This window comes from Glycine max, chromosome 17 (genome assembly GCF_000004515.6).
Source record: "Glycine max cultivar Williams 82 chromosome 17, Glycine_max_v4.0, whole genome shotgun sequence".
Taxonomy (NCBI): Eukaryota; Viridiplantae; Streptophyta; class Magnoliopsida; order Fabales; family Fabaceae; genus Glycine; species Glycine max.
Window position 1 is genome coordinate 38483402 of NC_038253.2, and position 21187 is coordinate 38504588.

Genomic DNA, 21187 nt, shown 5'->3' on the forward strand with positions numbered 1-21187 from the left:
AACCTTTATTGTAGATAATTTATCTATCAATAAACAAATTTACAAGTGGTATGATTCCACTGTAAAAGATCTTTTTACTGCTATTATAAATAATACTATATGCTTATAATATTACTAGATACACACTTTAGTTTGACTTATCAATAAAACTTTTATAACCAATGAATCTTGCTGTGTAGTATCTGACACTTAGCAGCACACAAAATGACAATATATTATAAAGTAAATATTTTTTATAATGAAATTTATTGAAGTTATCAGTATGATACAATATTATAATTTCACCATATGAGATTTTAGATAAACTTGAAAAATATGGGACCCATTTTCACAATGTTAGTACTTCTATATAACATAAAATATTTAACCTTTCAAAGACAAACCCAAATTTTTCTTCTTCTCTGTGTCTGCTACTACTAGGCGGTGCAAATAAATCCAAATTTTTCTTCTTCTTCTTCTCTGCTACCTTTGTGTTAATTGTTTCAATTTAAAACCACAATCAGTTGAAATTAAACAATTACTAACCGAAAAAAAAGGGGAAGGCAGTAGTCGGAAAAGAACCAGTAAGTGTCGATGGCGGAAGCTTTAAGGTTTCTACAGTGTTGCTGCGGTGACGAAGCTTTACTTCTTTTGTTTCTGTTACCTATATTTTTGCCCTTTTAATTTTTAACTCTTACAATTGTTTTGCCCTTTCAATTTCTTGTCCTTTCTTTAATATTTTTCTTTTAATTTTTACCTTTTTTTTTTTTACCAAATGAATTTGGGCCAGAGCCTGGGCAATTGCCCAGGGTAGCCGGGCCTTGAAACCGCCTATGTTTGAAGGTAATTTTGCTAGCTTGACAGAATGTATAATTGATTTCAATATTTTAAAAAGAGTGATCATTGGGATAACATACCAAAAAATATATGGACTAGAGCCATTGGATAAAAAGAATACAAATTTTAAAAAATTAAAGGATCAGGGAAAAGGTTGAACACCTACCTATGAACATGGTTGGTCCTGCTAATTGTACAAGATAATTACGAACGTCAACCCCTTTTAGGGTATATGGTGTCCTCACACCAAATGAATTTGCTTTTATGAAAAAACTAAGATCAAGATTTTTGGTTTCTAGGATTCAATTTTGGAAGCCACTAGAGAAGGGTCCAGAAATTTTGGAAATGAGGATAGTTACAGTGAGGTAGATCGGGGAGCATATGATTAATTTGTGATGTTGAAATATATTGACACTGATCAATTTGTCAAATGAATTGCTACAGGGGAGCGTTTTTTTATTTTTCCAAAAGAGAATTATGCGAGAGAGGGGGTGTGTTGATGAGGTAATTTGGGGATAAAAATTAATAAGGGAGAGTGCATTAGTATTAAGGGGAGTAAAAATAGCAATAACATGTTTTTTATATATGCGAAAACAAAAGATTTAATTCACGTACTTGTTCAATCAATCAATTAAGTTAGATTCTTTGATAATAATTGTGATATAATGACAAAGGAAGAAATAAATAAAGGAGGTGAAAAATAGAAAAAGAAAAGAATGTAAGTGTATATTTCAGAAAGGCTCAAATATCAGAATACTTTTGTCTCGGTTTGTTTTTGGTTAGGGAGTTGCGCAAGATTTTGAAAAAAAGGGTGTAAAGAGAAAATAGAGAGGATTAGTGAAAAAAAAAACATACATAGTATCGAAAATGAAGGCCCCGAAAGGTAGCAGGCCCAAATTGATTCGGATATCTTGAACGGTGTTTCGGTAATTTGGCGGCCGAAACAACAACATTAGGGTTTGCAACACAAGTATATATATTGCATCATAGTAAGGTAAATAGACATCAGTCTCTGAATGGCACTGCGCGTTGTTGTTTTCTGTTGGTGAGGTGAGTTTCTGTTCTTTCTCTCTCGCAAATTCAGTTGAGTTGATTAACACTCGTTTGTTAATGTAGTTTGTTTGTTTTTGTTTAGGGTTTAAAATTAAGGATTTAGGGTTAGGGTTTAAGATTTAGGGTTTAAGAAGTAGCCATAAGAAGGCTCTATTATAAGAGTCAACAGCAGGGGCTTATTTCAATGGCCACCTGACTGCCGCTTAGAGCCAAAACGGAAAAAACCAGTTGAAGATCCTTGAAATCAAACCCCCTTTTTTTCAAGACACAATCTCTGGTCAAATTATTATTATGTTTGTTATAATTATGTAGTTACTTGTTGGCACTTTAGTCAGACACGGGTGTTTGTTGCTTTTTTCTCAAAACAAACAACCTTTTGCATGGTGCCTATATATATTCCGGCTATTGATTCACGATTGGAGGAACCTTTCTCTTTTGTGGTTCTTTCAAATTTCAAGCAGCTATATGTTGTTGTTTTGCAGGAACCAAAACAACAATAGTTACTTTTACTTTTTCAACTTTTCACCATGATTTTGGGTGATGGAATTGATTCTTGTAGCTATCCAAACACACTAATATTAGTAACTTCTGGCAAATGTTACATGTGACTTACAAAGTTGAGTTTTGGGTTATTTTTGGGGAGCAATAGAGTTTACCCTGCTAACTCTATATTTAAATGTTTCTCTATTTAGGTATATGTTTGAAGGCCGAAGTGGACGAAAATGAAGATAATTCTTTGATTTTGATTCTCTAAAGTTGAATAATCTTTTTTAGTTATTCCCATTATATCATAACATTTTGTTGTTGATTACTTGATTTCACAAAAGTCGATTGATTTTTGTTCATGGTTGATGCACTGCATCTGTTTACCCTCTCCAATTTTGTCCAGCTTCAATGGCTGTGGAGTTAAAACTGATGCAAAGATTCAAAAAGGTTGACTTACCAGCCCATTGCACCGATTTTTAAATTGCCATGGGTCAAATGGATTTACCGAAATCCCCATATAGAAAAAGTTTTTTTTTAAAGCAAATGTGTCACTTGCATTCTGTTTTCAGTGATTTGGCAGACGATGATTTAGTATTAAACCCCTTATTGATATACTGATACGCTGTGATGACCATAAACTCCACTTATCTGATACCATATAACATTAGTATTTTTGTTTTATGTTTTGTTTGTTGTTACTTCGTCGTGTAGTGACCTCACTATAGTTATAAAGGGTTGGCAAATGATGTGAAAATTTCTTATCCTATACACTGAATAAATATTGTGAAGATCAAAAACTCCGCTTATTATCTGATGCCTTCCCTGTCTTAATTTTCTCACTTTTAGTTTTGGTTGTAACTCTTGAGTGATTTTTGTGTGTTGTGGGGTTTGAAAAAACTTTATATGATTTTGTACAATTGTTTAACTCATCAATGATGAAGAAATGCAGACGGGCGGACTGAACTGATGCCGTGTTGATTGTCTGCCACTTCCATTTTCGGAATTTCTCTGAGATTATATTGCATATGATTGTGTTGATTAAATATATGTATTTTGGCTGGTATTTTTTTGTTTTTTTAAAGGATTGAAACTTCTGCAATGATGCAGTTGCATAAATATGTCTGGACATATGAATTTTTTTATGATATAATATAATTGCTTCTTCTGAGCAAAAGTATCAATCCATTGATTGTGCATTCTTTTACCCACCACTTCTCCAGTTGGATGAGTTTATGTCTTTGTTTATATCACCAATTTGCTATTTGTAATTTTAATTTATTTCTGCTAGTTGCTGGTTTTAATTTTAGTTTATCTTTTTCCCTAACTGGCCTTGAAATCTTTAATTGTAAATTGCTATTTGCTTGTTTGGTTTTCTCTGATGACTTATTTTAAAGAATCTATTAGTATCAAATAAGAGCATGGCATCTAGTCTCACAAGAATAAGCACAAAAGACGCCGAACAGAATTTGAGATTTTTGCTTCCAGTTTTGGAATTAACCAAGAATAGCATCCTGTGCATGTAAAATCTAACAAGATCATAAGGTAAAGGATTAATTGTGGCAATGTTGATCAAGACAATGAAAAATCAACTGAAATGGGAAGACATTGGATAAAAAAGTGAAGCAAATTCAGTCCGGTATGTCACTGATAGCAAGAGTTAAATTTGGAAAATGGTCTGTGATTCCAACCATGGTGACAATGCAACACTACTAAACTGCAAAGATGAAACTTGATGACGGATTTTGTGTAACTACTTCACAACACGGCAGCATAAGGTTGAAAAGTTTGCAAATTAATTCATCTGGTTGTTTCATCATTGTATAATTTTCTACAAGGTTTAGAGATAATTGAGACGACCGATAAATAATTAGCTTTTCAGTTCTTTAATTTATTTTTTAGATTTAGTTTGAATTTTTAGTTTTTTTTTTCAAATCAATTTTTTAATTTTTTAAATTGAATCAATTATCTAAATTGGGTCAGTTAAGAAATTGCTTTGTACATTTTCAAAAAATATAATCTAAATACTAAAATCTAAATAGAAAAAAAAATTAGATGATAAAATTAAAAATTTAAAAATAAAAAATTAAATGGAAGGAAAAAAGTAATTTAACCTAGAAAGTATACAACATCCCCTTCAGTTGCATAGGCACACTAGAACTACTTGGTTCCTTCACATTGAAACGATTTTGGTGTCTCTATACCAATGAAACACATGCTCAATGTTTTATCACATCATTGACGGACTTAAAGATTTTATAAATTTAGCCCATAATAGCATAAGTAATTCATAAAATTATTTAAGATTTTCAATAAAACAAACCTAGCACAATCATGGTCATGGTTACGTTTACTTTGAGGAGCATGAAATGTAACGATATTGCTAAAGGACACCACAATAATTAGAATGACGAGTGATGAAAAGGATATCGACGTGGAAAAAGTCGTAGTATAGTTTATGCCTCCAATTACAGAGGATTGTGACACGTGGACGTTCAAGATTTCAATCAATCTCATCAACTCCTTATAAATTCGGGCTACGATTAGTTGAAATTCATTCCATTGTGTAGTAACCAATCATCTTTAGTTCTTCAGTAATTTATTGTGGGATTCTATTCTAAGATTTTGAGAATGTCTAGCTGTGGGTGTGGAAGCAGCTGCAACTGTGGCAGCAACTGCGGGTATGGAATCATTTTTCTTTCTTCTTTTAGTATGCTTGATTAACCTTTAAAACTTGTATTAGAAATAAAATAAATTTTGTATTGGAAATTAATTTTAACATGACTTTTAAATATTTTATTGCTTTCTCAAAAATGGGATTTTCATGTGAATCTTGTTAATTTATTTTTCTTATTGCACAAGTTTATAAGGGATAGGATTTTCTGTGACTATTCTGATTGGATTTTTTAGTATCCTTTATTTTATGAAATTAGATTCTTTGTTATCCCCGACCAAAAAAAGATGCTTTATTTTCCTACCTACATGCATGGGTTTATAGGGATAGAAATATAGAATTTTTCTATTTTTTTGGGTAGTTTGATTGGCTTTGTGGGTTCCCTTTTTGGTTGAAATTTATGAAATTCGATGCTTTATTCTTCTTTCAACATCAATTATTAAGAGGCTAAAACTATGCTCTCTTTGAGACTGTTTTGCTTTCAGTGTCATTTTTGTGCGAGGAAAAAAAATCATGTGGTATTTGAATTACTTTTTTCATTGGAGCGTTCTTCATAAAATTGTTCAAAAAACAAAATGTCTATTTTCAGTTTTTTATATTTCTTGGGTACGTTCTTCTTATATGATGATCTTTACCAAACTCGATTTTTTTTTTAAATTTTGTTTTGCCACATGTTTTCGTGAACCTGATGTTTGTTGATTTTTCTTGTATTTCAGTTGCAACAAGTACTCTTTTGACTTGAGTTACGTTGAGAAGACAACCACAGAGACTCTAGTTTTGGGTGTTGGGCCTGTGAAGGCCCAATTGGAGGGTGCTGAAATGGGTGTTGCATCTGAGAACGGTGGCTGCAACTGTGGATCAAGCTGCACCTGTGACCCATGCAACTGCAAGTAAGGTCAAGATGTATAACCTTGAAGCAGAGATAGCTGTAATATATGTATCAACAAATAATAAGAAGTAGAAGTTGCGTTTGGAGCTTTAGAATAAAGTGTTTGCTATGTGTTTTGTTGGTCTTTTATAAATATGTAATTTGAATCATCAATCTCTGCTTATAAATGAATACTTTTGGTGTTATATGAATAAAAAGTTTGTTGGGTTATTTCATTAAGTTGGGCATAGCGGCAATAAAGTTGCATTTAAATACATTATTACGGCTAATTAATAATTAGAATAAGATTGATGTTTGCTACGCATTATTACGGCTAATATATATAAAATTCAAGAAGTTTCAACTGTAGCAAACATCAAGTCAATCTACCGTAATGTTTCCAGAATTGATTGCTTCTGTAAAAAAAAAAAAGTTGATTACTAAAAAAAGGATTACTATAATAAAAAATAAAAAATATAAAAATTTGACCGAGCAATAACGTTATGAAATAAATAAATTTATCATTATTAAAAGTAGAATAGAGCCTTCGAGCTTTTTTCCGCCTAAACTTACAGCAAAACAAAAAAAAAAATTATAGTCATTAAATATGATATGCAATTACATCATATATTTTTTATAATTGTAATTATAATAATGATTAGCAATTATTAAAAATTAGAATAATGATAATGGTTAATAACTATTATAATACTGCTATATATAATCTCTTTTTGGACGTTATCCTCAAGACATATTTCGTTGAACACCTTGTGTGTTAATTGAAAAATCAATTTAGTTAAATTCACCTGTCAATGGTGTAAGTATGATCATGCTGCTTATACAGGGTTGCTGTAACCATTGCCTATGCCGGATCATGTGTGACAGCACATATCAATGGACTTTATAGAGGGTCTACTCCTTTCGAATGGCAAACAAGCTATCTTTGTGGTGCTGGATCGTTTGAGTAAAGCTGCACATTTTATACCCTTATCACATCCATATACTACCAGCACAATAGCTCAAGCTTTTATGGATCATGTTTTCAAGCTATATGGTTTTCCATCCTCTATAACAAGTGACAGGGATTCAATCTTCCTCAACAAATTCTGGCAGGAATTAATGGCATTCTAGGGTGTGCAATTGCAACTATCTAGTGCCTATCACCCTCAGACGGATGGACAAACTGAGGTAGTCAATAGGTTTTTAGAAACCTATTTGAGGTGTATGTTTGTTGATTCTCCTCAACAATGGTCTAAGTGGTTACCTTTGGCAGAATGGTGGTACAATACCACTTTCCACTCAGCTATTCAGACTACACCGTATGAGGTAGTATATGGTCAGCCCCCTCCTATTCATCTACACTATTTGCCTGGTGAATCAAAGGTGCAATTGGTGGATCGCAGTTAGGCAAAAAGAAAGGAGATGTTGAAGGTTTTAAAATTTCATCTCCAAAGAGCACAAAATAGGATGAAACAGGTGGCTGATAAGCATAGGTTTGACAAGCAATTTTTTGTTGGAGACTTGGTTTATGTAAAATTGCAGGCCTATAGGCAAGTGTCCATTGCTCCAAGAGCTAATGAGAAGCTAGCACCTAAATACTTTGGGCCATATCCCGTGATTAGTAGAATTGGAGAGGTTGCCTATGAATTGAAGCTGCCTGATCATGCAAAAATTCACAATGTCTTTCATGTTTCACAACTTAAGAAGCATATTGGTCAATTCATTCATTCTCCAACACTACCTGATTTTATTCCTAAAGCTACAGGGCCTAAAGAACCAACAACAATACTGGATCCAATGATATTGAAAAGAAAGGGACAAGCTGTCACAAAAGTTTTGGTTCAATGGAAACATCAACTTCCAGAGGATTGGGAGTTCTATTATGACTTGAAGAGGAGGTTTCCACAGTTCGATTCTTGAGGACAAGAATTTTGTAAAGGGAGGGCTATGTTAGGGAAATGCAGTTACTCATGTTATTACTAATATAGCCTTGATAGTTGTAATTGAAATCTAGAATTGGTTGTTAGTTAGTTAGTTACTTGTTATAAATGGAGATTTGTTGGTCAAGTTAGGCAGCTATTGTAAAAAACTATACTTTTGAATCCTCCTCATTGTAATTGATTCTATAATCAATAATATTCAGTTTGGATTTCTTTCTTCCCATAGGAATTCCTGGACAAATTTCAGTCTAATTCTTTGAATCATTGCATAAATTCCTAGGATTTACTCTATTTCCTAAACACCCATAACAATAAATCATCTTAGTTTCAAAATATATAAAACAAAACTATGAGTGTATGTTTAATTTGAATTACCGAGATAAACATTTCACATTCATTCATCAAAATAAGAGATACAATCACACCCCTCGATTGAAAAGAATTCAAGCATAGTTCGAATTAAAAAAAGCTATCAATCGATTACTATGAATGGATTAATCAATCCTACCCCTAATCCCAAATCAATTTCCCATATCTCAACATAATCACGCATCAACTAAGAAAATACAAAAAATAGAAAAAGGGAGAAAGACACAATTCATAAATATGAAAGTTAAAGCATGGAGGAACTCAAATTTACGATAGGCTTGAGACCTTGGATTGAAAGGACATTAGCTCTCCGTGAAAATCTTCTTTGGATGGTTTGATTAAGCAAAATAAGAAAAGAGAAGAAAGGGGAAAAAGAAAGAGAAGAGAGCACACAAACTTATGAAATTAAAATGAGTGTAATATAAAGTGTTGTGTGTTTTTACAAAGGAGTAAAGGTATTTATTATAAAAGAGAGAGTGAAATTCGTAGGTCTTTCAACATTGACAAAAATCCGTTCACTAAAAACACTAATGGACCACTAAACACAAAATAGGCCCAAATAATTCAAGTGCAGGACCAAGACTTTGTAGATCCAGTTTGACCACTTACACCTTGGAATCAGCTAAAGCTTGTAAATAGAAAATTGCAGAGCTTCCTCTTATCTTTCCAGCAAGACCAAAACCATCTCAACCGGTGCTCTGAGCAGAGAGTTATAACCTGTACACTCAAACAATGCCAAGAGTAGAAAAAAAATACAAAAATTAAGAAAATCTGACACTTGGGCCCAATGATGCCCAACCTCACAAAACTCAATTAAAAAGGTTCAAAACCATCATAAAAATGTGTTTTATATTTTCAGGGTGAAATAACTATGCCTACTTGTTTTTCACATGATTTTTTTGCTGAAATTCCACACGTGGTGAAGCTCACAGATCCTGCTTCAAATTTGTAACTTTTATGGACTTAATGAGGGAGGTTGGTTAAGTATATTTATTGTCCGGGTCTAAATAAATATGTGACTTTTATGGACTTGCTGAGGGAGGTTGGTTAAGTATGATGTATTTTAACAAAGAACATGTTTATGAAGAGTGTTAAAAACCATTTGGGAGAGGAAAAAAATAGTTTCCTTAAATTCCTCAATCAGATTATCAGAGTTAATGGACATGAAAACCCCAGTTCAAATCTTTAAGTTGCATTTTATTTTGGACATGTTTTGATGATATCAATGGATCTGATTTGATAAATTTTTTAACATTGCTTCTTATTTCTTATTCAAAATTGATCTACTGTTATTGGGATAAATGAATATTCATATAGTTTTGAGCTGCTATGTTTGAGACAGACTGCAATCACTGCATTCCAGATTAGTGGTTTTGAGTTTGCTATGTTTCACCCTCCTCCAAAACATTCAAATCTGCATTCCAAAGTCCTGCAAAGTTTAAACACCAGCTTTTTAAAAGAATCCACATCTACTAAAAGAGACTCAATACTTTGCCATAAGCCAATACGAGTCCAAACCTAAATGCTACTTGGACTAGTAAAGATATTAAATGTAATCTTAGGATACCAAGTTTTACATAAATAATAATGCATAGACTTTAATAAAATTCTACTCCACAAAGATATCAATTTCAAAGACGTTCCTACAGCCCAAGATTACTAATCGTTAGTGGAATCATACCACAAAATAGTCATCATTGGCGGCTATTATTGTTGTTAAAAGTAGTGTTGTATATTATTGTTATATGTCGTTATTAGAATTATCCATCTTCTTAAGAACTTTAAGTGGTTATAAGTTTGTATCGTGAAACCAATTACATTGTCGAAGAAGGTTAAATGGTATAATAAAAGAATTTCTGCAAGTATTGGTTCAAACTTCTTAATTTTATCTAATGGATCCTAATAATATTAAAAAGAAATTCAAAAGTAACATCAAAATTAATTAGAAATAGAAATCTAGGCCATAATTTGTACACGTGATTATATTCTATTGGTCTACTTAACAAACGCACCGAAATCTTTAAAATGTTAGAGCATATGGAAGTAAACACCATTTTTTTTAATGTGACGTATCTTATATTGTTGGGGTTTCTTTTCCCCCTTTTTTCTTTTATTGCACTTATCAGTTGCCCCTATCATAGATAATGATAAGAGATTTGCAACAAAAAAAAGATAATGATAAGAGATTTATCAGAGAGAGAGAAAATGATAAGAGAAGTTTGTTCTTTCAAGCAATTCAAAGTTCTTTAACTTGAACACAAGAAGCAAGTTGTGCCACTTGAGAAGATGATACGTGCTCAATTTTAATTTTTAAATAAAAAAGATTCTAAATATTGAGCCACACTTATCCATGACATCAATCAACTGTGACTGTGACCGCTTTAACACTTGAATTTTTGTTGTTACATATTAAGAAAATGAGTACTTTAACTAGTGATTGATATTGTGTTGTTCACTTTTAAAAAAATATCGTTATTGATTTTTATATTTTGAATAGGCACGCAATTCCATCCCTACAAGCTTTTTTATATACATTTCGAGAATCGGTCTTTCTAGTTTTAAATTAAATAAATTCTTGGATCTGTGGGGAGAAACAATGTGATTAGGTAATCTATAACGTTAGTTTTCAGCTTTCAAAATGGTATTTTATTCTTAGTTATATTATTAATTTGATTTGATTATTCCGCTCAAAAATTGATTTAATCTTTCCATTCAAAATCTTTTATACATGTCTTTATAATTTTTAAATTAGGCAAAATAGTTAATATTATATTTTCATAATGTTATTATAAATGAGAAGAAAACCTAAACAATAAGAATTGTTTAAATTATTTAAGAATTATAGAAACGTTTTAATTATTTGTATATATAAAAGCTTAATTAATTTTTGACTTAAAGCATAAGTGTTGATTAGCCTTTAATATATTTTACTAGACATATGACCTGATCTCATATGCATGCAAGCTTGTTAACAAGGCCGCACAAATAAAATTTTTACACTTGGGAATAAAATTCAATAATCCAATCCAAAAAAATCCATTATCCAATGCCTTGGGCGGTGATACAAACTACAAAGTCCTTAGAATCCAGAAGAAGAAAAAACTCCTTAGAAAGATTTATCGTTGAAATTGTGAATATTATATTTTTTTTTTCAGTGGAGACGGCGATCCCAACTTTCTTTTTGTTTTGGGGCCAACTGTTGATGGCTTCTTTTTATTTTTCAAGACTATTTTTTAGGACATATTGTTAGTTGCTTATAATCAATCGATACAAGTAATAATGATTTATAATTTTTAACAAGTTGTTAAGAGTTTAAATTTTAACTTTTTGAGGATGAAATAAATGTATTAGAAAGATAATACTTATTTTATGATCTTAAATACAAATTAATCATTATTTCTTTCATATCAATAATATGATAAAAAAACTGTTAGAACTTAGTGATTTATTGTTACAACAATATTCGTGCATGAATCCAGCACTAAATATAGAATTTTTCTATTTATGTCACTAATTATGTATAATATATTAGGCTCTACTCATAGGATCATACAACAATATTTATGTCACAATTATGTATGAATGATAATATAGCATGTTTAAAATAGAAAGTCATACCCCTTTGGGGATTGGTTTAGAATTATATATATATATTTTAAAAATGGCTCTTAAGGCGAGTATTGGGACGGCCTAATTGAACAACTAACCATTAAAAGAAGGTCAAATTGTATTTAAGTATACTTCACTCCACTTGTAGTCACACTTGCATCTCTATATATTTTATTATTACAAACTATTTGCTATATATATATATATATTTGGGTGGATTAATTTCACTCTAATACTAAAATTGCAGAACAAGTGGAATAATGGGTATCTGCATATCCGTTGCAGAAGAAGCTCATGATGATGATAATGTGACAATATTTGAAGCAAGAAAGGTTCTAAATGGGAGTCAGAGACTTTGCTCTGTTTACTCCAAACAGGGTAGCAAAGGACTCAACCAAGATGCTGCCTCTGTTCATGAGGTTTGTCTTACTGTTTCATTACTTGCACATGAAATAATTCACAATATTTTTTGTAATTATTTTTATTTTTCACTTATTTTTCATTTTCTTGCGTTTATGCATCTCACAAGTAGTGGCTAAATCAGAAGGGACAACTTAGTTGTTCCTTCTCTTATGTATTTTTTTTTATGTTTAATAAAAGGAGCATAAAATTTATATTAGAGAAAGACATATCCCTTTATAAGTTTAAGAAAGACCACCAACTTTAGCAAAGATTTATAGTGGAGTTTATTTGTCATTTACCAATAGAGAAAATCTGATAATCAAACCAAATTGCAATTAGCGCGAGCAGAAGACTCGACTAGATGTGTGAATTAATCTTAGCATATCTTATGCAAAAATGATATATGATTTTTAAAATAATTATAAAATTCAACAATCTTATCTTATGTAATAAACCATAAATGAATGACAGAAAAACTAACACATTCTAAATGAAGTTCAAACACATTATTGCTTGTTTTATTAGTCAGTCTTCTGTAACTAATTAAGACTATTGGAGCACATAAAATTAATGAAACATCCTTTTTTTTTTCTTATCTTTGTCTGTGTTTTTTTTTCCCAAAAGGGTTATGGGATGGAGGATGGAACATTTTGTGGAGTTTATGATGGGCATGGAGGGAATGGACACAAAGTGAGCAAAATAGTAAGCAGTCGTTTATCTTCCCTCATACTGGACCAAAAGAATGTTCTTGAAAGGATTGATGAGATAGAAAATGGTTACAACAACACCACAAAAAAGCATGTTAACTCAGTGAAAGAGGAATTGCCTGCAAGGAACTTTCAGAAATGGAAAGAAGCAATTGTTAGTGCTTTCAAGGTGATGGACAAAGAGGTGAAGCTTCAAAAGAATCTAGACTGCTTTAGCAGTGGAACCACAGCTGTAGTTATCATAAAACAGGTAAAGAACCTTCCCATTAGATTCTGTATTTATGAGTAAATTACATTAATACCTCCTTAGATTTTTTCTAATTATACATAATCCTTTTCTTTGTTTAATGTTTACAATAATCTTTTTTGTAGGGAGTGTGTAATTAATATACAAGAAAATATAACATACAAGGAAGTGTATGTTTTCAAATATTAAAAAAGAAAAGAGTTAGTGTAGATATAGAAAAAAAGTGATATTATGTGTAATTAAAAAAAAATAGAAGGTACAGTGTAGTTTGTTTTATATTATTTGTGATTTGTGAAAAGTACATAATGTAACAATTGTTAATACGCAGGGTGAAGGTCTTGTCATAGCTAATCTGGGTGACTCAAGAGCAGTGTTGGGAACAATCTATGATGAAAAACTCGTAGCCATTCAATTGACCACTGATTTGAAACCTGAATTACCTCGTAAGACTCTTCTTATAAACTAGCATGCAGTTTCTTCTTTCAGTTTCAGACATAACTTTTCTTGAGGTCTAAACCAGCAAAAAAATCACTAGTTAGTTAGTTAACATAGTAAGTGAATTAACTGACCGAAGATTATTCTAACTTAATAAGTAATCAGGATTCTTGAGCTTAAGTCTTGAAAATACAACTACTATCATAACTAATTGGAAAAATAGTTTTACTCCTTATGAAAGAGAGCTACAATTAATGGTTACACCTTATGAAAATACAACTACTATCATAAATAATTGAAACTATTTGATTTAAGAAGAAAAAAAACTTAAATTTGGCAGTCAGCGCGGTCCTTTCATTAAGAAAGAAAATAATTTAATTCTTTACTTTAACAACTACCAGTTAATTTGATATTTAATTTCGGTGAGTTCATAAGCTAATTTAGTTTCTTACCTTGGAGTAATACTGTTTGGTACAAAAGAAATTAAATCAAAAGACATAGAACTCAATCTCGTGATTTCCATTAAACACGTGAGTTTACTTTTACTTCTTTAACTTTCAAATAATAAATAAAAAAGTGTACACATAACCTCTTGTAGAATTTGCACTATTATTTTTCGTTCTAAATAGACCTATGATTGTCAAATTCAGACACTAAATTGGATGATTTAAAGAACTAAGTTGACCAATGTATCAATTTGAAGGATTAAAATAAAGTTAGGGACTTTTTCTTAATGTTAATGATTAAGAGTATGTTTGATTTGTCATTGAGTGACCTCAAACGTCCGTTTAGTTGTAGCTCTCTCTCATATATTTCTGTGTTTGGTTTGTTATTGAGTGACCTCAAATGTCCGTGTAATTGTAGCTCTCTTTCATATACTTGTCCTTTCAACGGTCTTGGAACGTGTGCTGTTAATAAATCAACACACTAAATTGATAGATGATATCAACATATTAACTATTATATATTAAAACAATATTTTATTTGAACTCAAATGAAGCAAAATTTTCCAATCTATTTCTTTTTCTCATCTTGACTATTGATGATTTTGATCTAATTTACATGCACAATAGTTAAAACACATTCAATTTCTTCTCACTAACAGGAGACTTGCAACAAAAGCCACTCAATCACTTTTTCAATATGATAGTCACGAGTCATATCATACGGTATATACCAACTTATATTATTCCTATATTTAAACCTGTACTAGTAGTTTTAAGAAGCAAATTAACGATGTAGACGTGTCTAAACTACTAAAACCAAGTACATTAATTTGAGAGGTAGAAAGATTTATGTGTAATAAATTGGAATGCAGGAGAAGCAGAAAGAATAAGGAGGTGCAATGGTTGTGTGTGTGGGTCGAATGAAGAACCAGATATCCAGAGAGTGTGGATGCCCAACAATGAGAATTCACCTGGCCTAGCCATGTCTCGATCTTTGGGAGATTTCCTGCTCAAAGATCACGGTGTCATTGCCATCCCTGATGTTTCCTATCACCCTCTAACATCAACTGACCAATTCATTGTTCTTGCAAGTGATGGGGTAAGTCATACGTGATATTTGCATGATACCAAAGTGTCATTTAATTTTTGCATGTGAAGATTCAAAAGAAAATTTAACAAAAAAGATTTACATCAATAAATCATGAGCAATCACACAAAAAAATTTGACATCACACTTTAACTCAAAGAAAAAAAAGAATAAAAACATCAACAAAAAACTTAAATAACTTGAAAAATTGTTCAGCCAACATGACAGACTATACGGATTTTATAATACTATTAATTATAAACTAGTAGTGGACCCCGGACCCGTGCATTGCATGGTTTTAAAAAAAAAACAAAGAAAGAGAAAGTAGAATAATGAGTAAAAAACCTTAAGTAACTTAAAATTTGTCTGGCCAACATGTAGCGATGGCTGGACAGTTTTTATAATACTATTGATTAAAAAATCGTAAATGAAAGTCACTTAAATATGAAATGAAACCCATAAATTTATGTTTCAGAATTTAACAAAGTGTACTAAGAAATGTAATACGTCTCAATAAAAAAGTTATTTGTGTGAAATTAATTAATGAAGTATCATTTTTGCACAAGCATTTTTTGAAACTTTTTTGTTCTTTTCCTGTTTATAGGTGTGGGATGTACTAAGCAACAATGAGGTTGCATCAATTGTGTGGAGTGTAGACAGTGAAGAGGCAGCAGCAATGGCAGTAGTGGAAGCAGCCACTGCTGCATGGAATGAGAAGTATCCTTCCTATATGGCAGATGACTGCACCGTGGTTTGCCTCTTCCTGCACAAGAAATCACAACTTACTAACTTAAGTGCCCCTTAACTTATATTCTAGACATAAAAGCCTTGCTAGTTGCCTCAAATAATGCATTGTAATACGGCCACAATTATGCTTATTGAGAACTAGGATTCATTGTTAGTTGCTTCTTCCTGAATCTGAAGTTGATGTTGAATTAAAGCAAACTTCTGCATTTGACATAAAAGCCTTGCTAGTTGCCTCTTCCTGCAGAATACAATTGATTTTAAAATATAATTTATGTTTTAGATGTTCTTATTTTAAAAGAAATTCCCAATGTATAATTTTTTTAGTCAAATGCAGAAGTATGCTTTAATTCGATCAACATCAACTTTAGATTCAAACTCAACTTAACAAGAAAAACAAAATGTGAATATTCACCTAAAGTCATAAAGTTATACTAACTGATATTTCAATATGATTTTACACAATCTAATATGAATCCAAACACATAAACAATACCAATCACATTAATCTCTAAAAACTAAATTACCATACAATATATGCTTTTCGTCCGTCAAATTGATTCATATCACACTTAACTAAAGAATTAATTTGACTTGACAGTAAAGTGCATATTTTGTGGACTTAAATGATGATTTTATCTTCCAGAAGCTAACACTATCGATGATTAAATTTGGTTATTTACTTCATCCAAAATTGGGCATGACCAAAGTCTCCCACATCGCTTCTATAATCTTAAATTCTTACTTTTTAAGTGAAACTCTGGGAGGATTCAGCTGGAAAGAAATAATTCCCGATTCATAATCCATAAGAAACTAATGCAACTCTTCATAAGATACTAATCAGACACTTTCGACCAACAATATAACTTTCATTATAATATTTTCTATTATCATTTAAGTGTATCAGAAAGCTTATGCTATGATAGTAAATACCCCTCCTTTCAACACAAATGACAAAATCCTTCCCAACAAAATTCAAATAGAAAATACCGCTCCATCTGTGAACTTGTTTCGCAGGCAGATGAAGAAGCAAGGGTGAAAGAGCAAAAATGAGAGAGAACTTTATAAAGAAGGCTGCAATGTAAGATGTGAAAATGGAGAATGAGGAAGTGTTGCATCAGCAGACTGCAATCTATGATGAGAGAAAAAAAAAACTGTGACAGGATGAAGGTCTCTTTGTCAGGAAACAGGTATCCTTAATCTGTCATGAACCTGATGACCGCTAGCAAATGTATGTTGGGAATTCAAGGGGAGTAAAGACCAGAGAGATTTACATCAATGAGTCATAAGTAATCGCATAAGAAAACTTGACACCACACTTTAACCCAAAATCTTAAGACTCAAGTTTATGGGTCTTCTACTCACTTTATGGTGCTCAACCTTTCCACTTCTATCGTGAGATTTCATCTCACACTTGTACTCCAACAATCTAGAGCTACCATCCCCTTGAGAAGAATCCTCTTTCTTTTGCGCAAGTGGTTGCTTCACATTTGGCTGCCTGAATTGCTTTTGCATTATTATAAACGAGAAACTAATTATTACAAAGCAAATGATGATATGATGATATGAATGACCTTGGTTAGGGGAAGACCTATATTTATATATACCTCTCACTATATGAACTGAAAAAGAAAGAAAAGAGTAACATTTCTTCCAATCCAAACTCACTGAATGTCTTCCTTATCATCCTCCCTTTGCCCATCACTTATTAATCAGTCCCCTCTAACCGAAATTCGATTCTTCTTGTCACCTACTTTCTCCTCCCACCACATAGAGTTAATGCAGTTCTGAATATCCCTTTCCTTGTATACGACTAGATTCACTACCTTCATCATAGGGTCACAAATAACAATTTCAAACCCCTTGCTCAAGTTCTAGACGGTAGGTGCATCCATAACAAACTCCACCGTTCCATTGAATACAAGGAACATAAATATAGAAAGAGAAGTGCTTAAGCACTAAAAACAGAAAGGTCAATCACACTCCTCAAACTCCTTTGCCTTATTCATTATCTCTTTGTAAGCATTTGGTTCTCGAACCTTAATGATACTCCACAATACACCACCCCCTGTTCGAAATCGCCTACCATCAACAGTCTTCTGGCCTCCACAAGCCTGTATAGCCTCCACCTGTGACTTTCACACTTGATTATTCAAGTTTATGACATGTGTATCAAATGGGACAGATAGGAAAAGAATACCGAAAACAATTAAAAATATAAAACAAGTCCATTCATTATGAGATTCAAGTCAGCAATATCTCATTTATAAATAATACAGAAATAATGTACATCATCCACTGCGATTCATAAAGAGTATAAGCAGCAAACAATCTCATTCATTAAATCAAAATGAAAACAGTAGAAACAAATGCAGAGATCCCGGAGAGTTGCTATGAGTTATATTGTGGCCCTCCTGGTCATAAGGAAAATGCTTGATGATACCTAGCATGTTCAAAACCAACATATTATCTTTAATTCACCAATTTTCCCTTGAGCTATTCGGCTATATAGAAGAAACTAAAGAATGATACAACTACAATGTTATGAAATAAAGATCCTGCCATATGAAATTTAGATAGCCCTCAGTAAAATAATGTTATGCATATCTAGAGAGATCCAATTTTGGCTCTGACTTTGTCAGCTGCTCCATTTAGGAGAGCAAGATAAAGAGAAGAAATAGATATCAACCTTCAAAACAATTAAATAATGGAACTGGTTCATCAGCCAGGAACATCAAAGCTCAGATTAAATCTGCAATGTTAGATACAACATTGTACACATCAGAATCATGAATGGTTGTATGGTGCAATGAAGAGTGGATAAGCATAATCAGCTCAAGGCTGATCCAAATCAAGTAGAATATTGTTATGATTGATCAATAATCAATCACTGGACTTCGAGGGCCAGACCTCCCAAGCACGAAAATAAGAAGATAAGTATTGAATTCGAAATGTTCATCTGCCTTCTTTCATTAAATGAGTATTTATAATGAAATTACAATAACAGAATTTGTATTTTTGTGTGGACAGATCCTAACAGAAAGGGAATATTCTTAGTAATGGCAGATAAGGATCAAGGGCTATTCCCCTGATATCCAGCTCAGCAATTCCAGCTCATCATGGCTCCTTTCAACGGTTGTTAACGGCTAGTGAAGTCCTTCAGGTAGGTAGGTGCTCTGATTCTCCTTTTGGGTCTCGTTTCTAGGTTGCTATCATTCCTCACTGCTTCCGGAAGCACCTTGTCCTCAAGGTGGTAATCAGCTCGCAACTGATCCCAATTTTCCCAGGTAGTATCATCTGGGGAAAGCCCCTGCCACTGCACAAGGACTTCGAGTGCAGAATCTTTGTTTCGACGAGTATTTAAGAAAGTCAGTGGTTGAATCAGTAAATGGTCATCGTTCGAAAGTATCGGTAAAGTGCTGGGGTGAGGGCTGGTATCCATCTCAGTGGAATGGTACGACTTCAAGAGAGAGCAGTGGAAGACGGGGTGTATCCTAGCTTCTTCTGGTAACTGTAGTTTGTAGGCCGTAGACCCAATGCGTTCTATGACCCGAAAGGGCCCATAGAATCTTTTATTGAGCTTCGAATAAGCACCTGTTTGACCCAAGATCGAAACCTGCCGGTGTGGTCGAAGTTTGACCAAGACCATGTCACCCACCTGGTATTCAACTTCACGACGCTTCTTATCTGCAAAGTACTTCATGCGACTTTGAGCCTTTTCCAGCTTCTTTTTTATTTAAGTGAAAACAGCTTCACGGTCTTTGAGCATAGTATCCACAACATCAACATTAGAGTCTCCTACCAAATATTGCAGAAAATTAAAGGGTTTCTTTCCGAATGTGATCTCATATGGAGAGAGACCAGAGCTTGAGTTCCAGGAAGTGTTATAAGACCACTCCACCCAACCCAGCAGTTTGCCCCATGAAGAAGGCCTCTTATGGACAAAAGCTCGAAGATACTGTTCAATCACCCGATTTAAGACTTCTGTTTGCCCGTCTGATTGTGGGTGATATGCAGAGCTTAAGCGCAGCTTGGTACCACTAAGGCGGAAAAGCTCTTGCCAAAATTTGCTGAGAAACAGAGGGTCGCGATCGAATACTAAGCTCCGAGGCATCCCATGAAGTTTTCCGACAAGGTCCATAAAGAGAATGGCCACCGTGTACGCCGTATGATGTGTTGGGAGCATGCCCAGATGGATTCCTTTTGAGAATCGATCTACAATGACCAAGATGGAAGTATTTCCTCGAAATGTCGGCAGCCCCGTGATGAAATCGAGGGACAAGTCCTCCCACGGCCGACAAGGCACCGGCAAGGGACACAACAGTCCTGTCGGTTTGCGTGTTTCGTACTTCGTCTGCTGACAATCCAGACATGAAGCAACGAATCGTTCCACATCCTTGCGAATTCCTTGCCAATAAAAATTCTCTGTTAGTCTGGCCAGCGTCTTTGTGACACCCATATGTCCCCTTGTGGGTGTACAATGGTACTCCTGTAGCAGAGTGTTCACAATGGGCATAGTGGAAGGGAGCCAAATACGGCCTTTGTGAAGGACGAAGTCCTTGGTGATTGAGAAATCAGGATTTTGATCAGGTTGAGCTATAATGGTTTGTCGGAGTTGAATGTAGTCTGGGCATTGCTCCAATTGGGCCTTGAGTTCCTGCAAAAATGTGAAACAGGGCACTGATAACAAGAGAAACAGCTCAGGAATTGGTTCAGACACTCGTGACAACACGTCAGCAACAACATTTGAACTCCCGGAACGATATTGTATGTTGTAATCGTAGCCCATGAGACGCGCGAGGTACTTCTGTTGCTCAAGTGTTTGAATCACCTGAGTAAGAAGCTCTTTTAAACTTCTGTGGTCTGTGAGAATTGTGAAGCTCCAGCCAAGGAGGTACTGGCGCCACCTCTTGACGGCGACCGTGATTGCAAATAGCTCCCGAATGTAAGTAGAGGCCTGAAGGAGTTTTGGGGGAAACATTTTGCTGAAATAGGCAACTGGGTGACCCTGTTGACTTAAAACTGCGCCCATGCCCGTTCCTGACGCATCTGTCTCTACGGTGAAGGGGAGATTGAAGTCCGGTAATCGTAGGACAGGGGAGGAAGTCAGCATCTGTTTGAGAGTAGTGAACGCGGCAGCAGCTTCTGGAGTCCAATGAAAAACTTCAAATGTGAGAAGTTTGGTTAAAGGCGCATCAATTGATGCATATCCACGAATGAATCTTCTATAAAATCCTACAAGCCCCAAAAAATTGCGGAGTGCACACGCCGATCGTGGTTCTGACCATTGCTGAATAGCCTGCACCT

The 21187-nt window shown here is 33.6% G+C and overlaps 3 protein-coding genes and 1 non-coding gene across 5 annotated transcripts; 3 read left to right on the forward strand and 1 right to left on the reverse strand.

Annotated features, from left to right (window-relative positions):
- The first annotated feature begins 1757 nt into the window (after positions 1-1757).
- LOC100783789 (metallothionein-like protein 1) lies at positions 1758-6112 on the forward strand. 2 transcript variants are annotated; one of them, XM_041011488.1, is made up of 3 exons: positions 1758-1866; positions 2562-5033; positions 5743-6112. In XM_041011488.1, exons 2-3 carry the CDS (start codon positions 4984-4986, stop codon positions 5918-5920), a joined length of 228 nt encoding a protein of 75 aa, XP_040867422.1. In that variant the 5' UTR covers positions 1758-1866; positions 2562-4983; the 3' UTR covers positions 5921-6112. The 2 variants fall into 2 exon arrangements, with proteins under 2 accessions (XP_040867422.1, XP_003550282.1); XM_003550234.5 differs by having other exon boundaries at positions 1762-5033.
- LOC113000012 (small nucleolar RNA R16) lies at positions 3090-3176 on the forward strand. Its single transcript, XR_003265285.1, has one exon. It is a non-coding gene; the product is annotated as a small nucleolar RNA R16 (small nucleolar RNA).
- A 5898-nt stretch (positions 6113-12010) lies between the features above and the next one.
- LOC100815312 (probable protein phosphatase 2C 72) lies at positions 12011-16335 on the forward strand. Its single transcript, XM_003549313.5, has 5 exons — positions 12011-12231; positions 12839-13171; positions 13497-13611; positions 14922-15148; positions 15741-16335. Exons 1-5 carry the CDS (start codon positions 12073-12075, stop codon positions 15939-15941), a joined length of 1035 nt encoding a protein of 344 aa, XP_003549361.1. The 5' UTR covers positions 12011-12072; the 3' UTR covers positions 15942-16335.
- A 1518-nt stretch (positions 16336-17853) lies between these two features.
- LOC102668077 (uncharacterized) lies at positions 17854-19583 on the reverse strand. The gene is made up of 2 exons (XM_006601631.1): positions 19119-19583; positions 17854-18009 (listed from the first exon to the last, which is right to left on the reverse strand). Exons 1-2 carry the CDS (start codon positions 19581-19583, stop codon positions 17854-17856), a joined length of 621 nt encoding a protein of 206 aa, XP_006601694.1.
- Positions 19584-21187: the final 1604 nt, after the last annotated feature.

Excerpts from the sequence above, each read along its gene's own strand:
- LOC100783789 (XM_041011488.1), top strand. The coding sequence starts at position 4,984 with ATGTCTAGCTGTGGGTGTGGAAGCAGCTGCAACTGTGGCAGCAACTGC. Across the intron at positions 5,034-5,742 it reads AACTGTGGCAGCAACTGCGG|TTGCAACAAGTACTCTTTTG; the intron begins GTATGGAATCAT and ends CTTGTATTTCAG.
- LOC102668077 (XM_006601631.1), bottom strand. The coding sequence starts at position 19,583 with ATGAAGTACTTTGCAGATAAGAAGCGTCGTGAAGTTGAATACCAGGTG. Across the intron at positions 18,010-19,118 it reads ATTACCACCTTGAGGACAAG|GTGGAGGCTATACAGGCTTG; the intron begins GTGCTTCCGGAA and ends TGAAAGTCACAG.
- LOC100815312 (XM_003549313.5), top strand. The coding sequence starts at position 12,073 with ATGGGTATCTGCATATCCGTTGCAGAAGAAGCTCATGATGATGATAAT. Across the intron at positions 12,232-12,838 it reads ATGCTGCCTCTGTTCATGAG|GGTTATGGGATGGAGGATGG; the intron begins GTTTGTCTTACT and ends TTTTCCCAAAAG. Across the intron at positions 13,612-14,921 it reads TTTGAAACCTGAATTACCTC|GAGAAGCAGAAAGAATAAGG; the intron begins GTAAGACTCTTC and ends ATTGGAATGCAG.